Source organism: Oenanthe melanoleuca, chromosome 6 (genome assembly GCF_029582105.1).
Source record: "Oenanthe melanoleuca isolate GR-GAL-2019-014 chromosome 6, OMel1.0, whole genome shotgun sequence".
In the NCBI taxonomy this organism is placed as follows: domain Eukaryota; kingdom Metazoa; phylum Chordata; class Aves; order Passeriformes; family Muscicapidae; genus Oenanthe; species Oenanthe melanoleuca.
In genome coordinates, this window is record NC_079340.1 from 22,378,292 (window position 1) to 22,381,201 (window position 2,910).

A 2,910-nucleotide genomic window follows, 5' to 3' on the forward strand; every position below is an offset into this window, starting at 1 on the left:
CCGCAGTGGGGGCCAAGCTGCTCACCCCGGCTCTGGGCTTTGTCTCCGTCCCTGCGGAACGGCGAGACAGAAGCGGGATGGTGAAACGCGTTGAAATACTAACGAGAGCCGGGCCGGGCCGGGTTCCCCGAGAGCGGGGGGCACAACAACTCCCGACACCCCTGCCCCTCTCCAGAGCGGCCCGTGGGCTCGCAGCAAAAGGACTCGGGCTGGAAACCGGCCCTTCCCGACTCTTTCCCCCGCGCTGCTCCCGGCCAGGACCGCCCGGCGCCCCCGGAGCCCAAGGAGCCGCCGACATCCCCGGAGCGCTCCCGGCCCGCAGCCCGCCGCGCAATCCCTCCGTGGGCTCTCCCGACAGCCAGCTCCCGCCCCGGCCCCCGCGGCAAGCTCCCAAACAGGGCGCTGGGAAAGAGAAGCACGACAAATTCGGCGGAAACCTTCGGGTTTTATTGGAAAGGAAAGATCTACCTTACCTGGAACCAGGCTCTCCCCTTCTTTCCCTCATTAAAGAAAAAAAAAAAATCAAATGGCTCTGGGTAGAGCTGGAGAGAGACATTTTGAATAGCCTGATAGCAGAAATTAGCAGTAGGGAGAAACAGCAGGAAAACCGAAAAAATCTCGGGGGAAAAAAAAAAAAAAAGATACAGCCGGATATTTTTCGGTTTGTTTTGTTTTCGCTTATTATTATTTTTCACTATACTGCATTATCCTTATGCAATAAAGGCTGGTTTGTAATGTAATTTAAAAATATATATGTCCAAACAAATAGCAGGGCCAGAATATGACAAGTGCATTCAGCATTATAATTCAACTGGGCTCCACCTCCATACCGCCTCCTAATTAATGGGTCTCCGAACTTGCAAAAGCCTGCATTGGACAGAGAGAGAGAGAGAGAGAAAGAGAGAGAGAGAGAGGGCGAAAAGTGTCATTGAAGATAATTGATTACCTCCCAATCAACAATAACTTGTTAGCAATAGTCAATTACCCCATCTCTTCTCGCTTCTTTCCCCCTGGTCCGAGGTCTCGGTGCGAGGGCTGCTCTTCCCCTCGACGAAGTCTGCTTTTTCTTTTTCTTTTTTCTTTTTTCTTTTTTTTTTTTTTTTTTTTTTTTTTTATTATTTTTAAAAATAATTTTGGGGTGGGTATTCGCTTGGGGTGGGGGGGCAGGGAAAGTGCTGTGATTTGGGGTGTTTCTTAAAATAGCAGCTAGCAAGAGAAAGAAAGAGGAGAGACAGGGGGAGAGAGAGAGAGAGGGAGAGAGAGAGAGGAGACAGAGAGGAGGGGGGGAAACCTCCGACCCAAAACCCTGGGACAAGAGGTACGGCAGGACCACCTCTCGGCGAGGGACCGACGGCAGCTCCGCTCCGCGCCCGCCCGCCGCCCTGCCCGCCCGGCCCGCCGCCCGACGTGGCTCTCCCCGGGAGGACCGGGGGCTCCTCCGCCGGAGTTGGAGGTGGGCTTCAACTTTTACTCGCTGTCTTAGCCGCCGTCACCCCGCGGTCCCGCCGGGGGCTTCTCCCCTCGGCAGCGCATCCCCGTCGCGGGTGGGGAAGGCAGCCCCGCGCAGCCCGGCCCCACCATGACTTCCAAAGAAGAACCCAAGCCCTCCGCGGGGGAAGAACGGCGGCGGAGCCCTCTGGATCACCTCCCACCGCCGGCCAACTCCAACAAACCCCTCACCCCCTTCAGCATCGAGGACATCCTCAACAAGCCCTCGGTGCGGAGGAGTTACACCCTCTGCGGAACGGCCCACCTCCTCTCCGCCGCCGAGAAGCACCCCCCGGCCGGGCTGCCCCTCTCCGGCCGGGCGCTGCTCTCCCAGACCTCGCCCCTCTGCGCCCTGGAAGAGCTGGCCAGCAAGACCTTCAAGGGACTGGAAGTCAGCGTGCTGCAGGCGGCCGAAGGTAAGCGCATCTCAGAGTAGGGGGTCCTCCAACGGGTGGGTGCCCCGCTCCTCCCCACGGCCTGGTTTTCCTTCTCTCCTCGCCCCCCGCCATCTCCCGGGGTGTCGCATGGGGCGGGATGGGGGTCCCTGGGCGGCCGGGACTCGGCAGCATCCTCCCCCCGCGGCGCTCGGGGTGCGGGAGATGGGGCTGTGTCCCGCTCCCTCCAGATACGGGCGGGGCAGGGGTGTGGGGTCCGGGGACTCGGGTCGGGGCGGACACGGGAAAGCGGGGACAATCTGGCGGCTCGTCGGCAGGCCGGGACGGGATGACCATCTTCGGGCAGCGGCAAACGCCGAAGAAGCGTCGGAAGTCGCGGACGGCCTTCACCAACCACCAGATCTACGAGCTGGAGAAGCGGTTCCTCTACCAAAAATACCTGTCGCCGGCGGACCGGGACCAGATCGCCCAGCAGCTGGGGCTCACCAACGCCCAGGTCATCACCTGGTTCCAGAACCGCCGCGCCAAGCTCAAGAGAGACCTGGAGGAGATGAAGGCCGACGTGGAATCTGCCAAAAAGCTGGGCCCCAACCCCGCCGTGGACATCGTGGCCTTGGCCGAGCTGGAGCCCAGCGCGGAGGGCAGGGGCAAGGCCCGGCCCGGGTCGCCGCCGCCGCCCGCCGCCGCCCGGGAGCCCGGCGCTCCGCCGCCGCCCCGCCCCGCCTCGCCCCCCACGGAGCGGCCCCGCAGCCGCCGGGACAGCGAGGAGGAGGAGGAGGAGGAGGAGGAGGACGTGGAGATCGACGTGGATGACTGAGGGGCGGCTGGCGGCCCCCCCGTGTCCCTCCCCCCCCATCCCGACAGCTCCAACCCGGCACCCTCGGCCCCCCGTCCCGGCCCCGGCAGCGCGGCGGGGCGGCTGCTCCCCTCGGCCGGAGCAATAAGCAATAGAACCCCAGCACAGACACACACCCCCGATTAATTTAGGGTAGAGTCGATATCCCTCCGCCTGCCACATCTTCGGAAC

General features: G+C 62.2%; 1 protein-coding gene across 1 annotated transcript; it reads left to right on the forward strand.

Annotated features, from left to right (window-relative positions):
* The first annotated feature begins 1,510 nt into the window (after positions 1-1,510).
* On the forward strand, positions 1,511-2,700 carry LBX1 (ladybird homeobox 1). Its single transcript, XM_056495288.1, has 2 exons — positions 1,511-1,904; positions 2,201-2,700. Exons 1-2 carry the CDS (start codon positions 1,580-1,582, stop codon positions 2,698-2,700), a joined length of 825 nt encoding a protein of 274 aa, XP_056351263.1. The 5' UTR covers positions 1,511-1,579.
* The last annotated feature ends 210 nt before the right edge of the window (positions 2,701-2,910 follow it).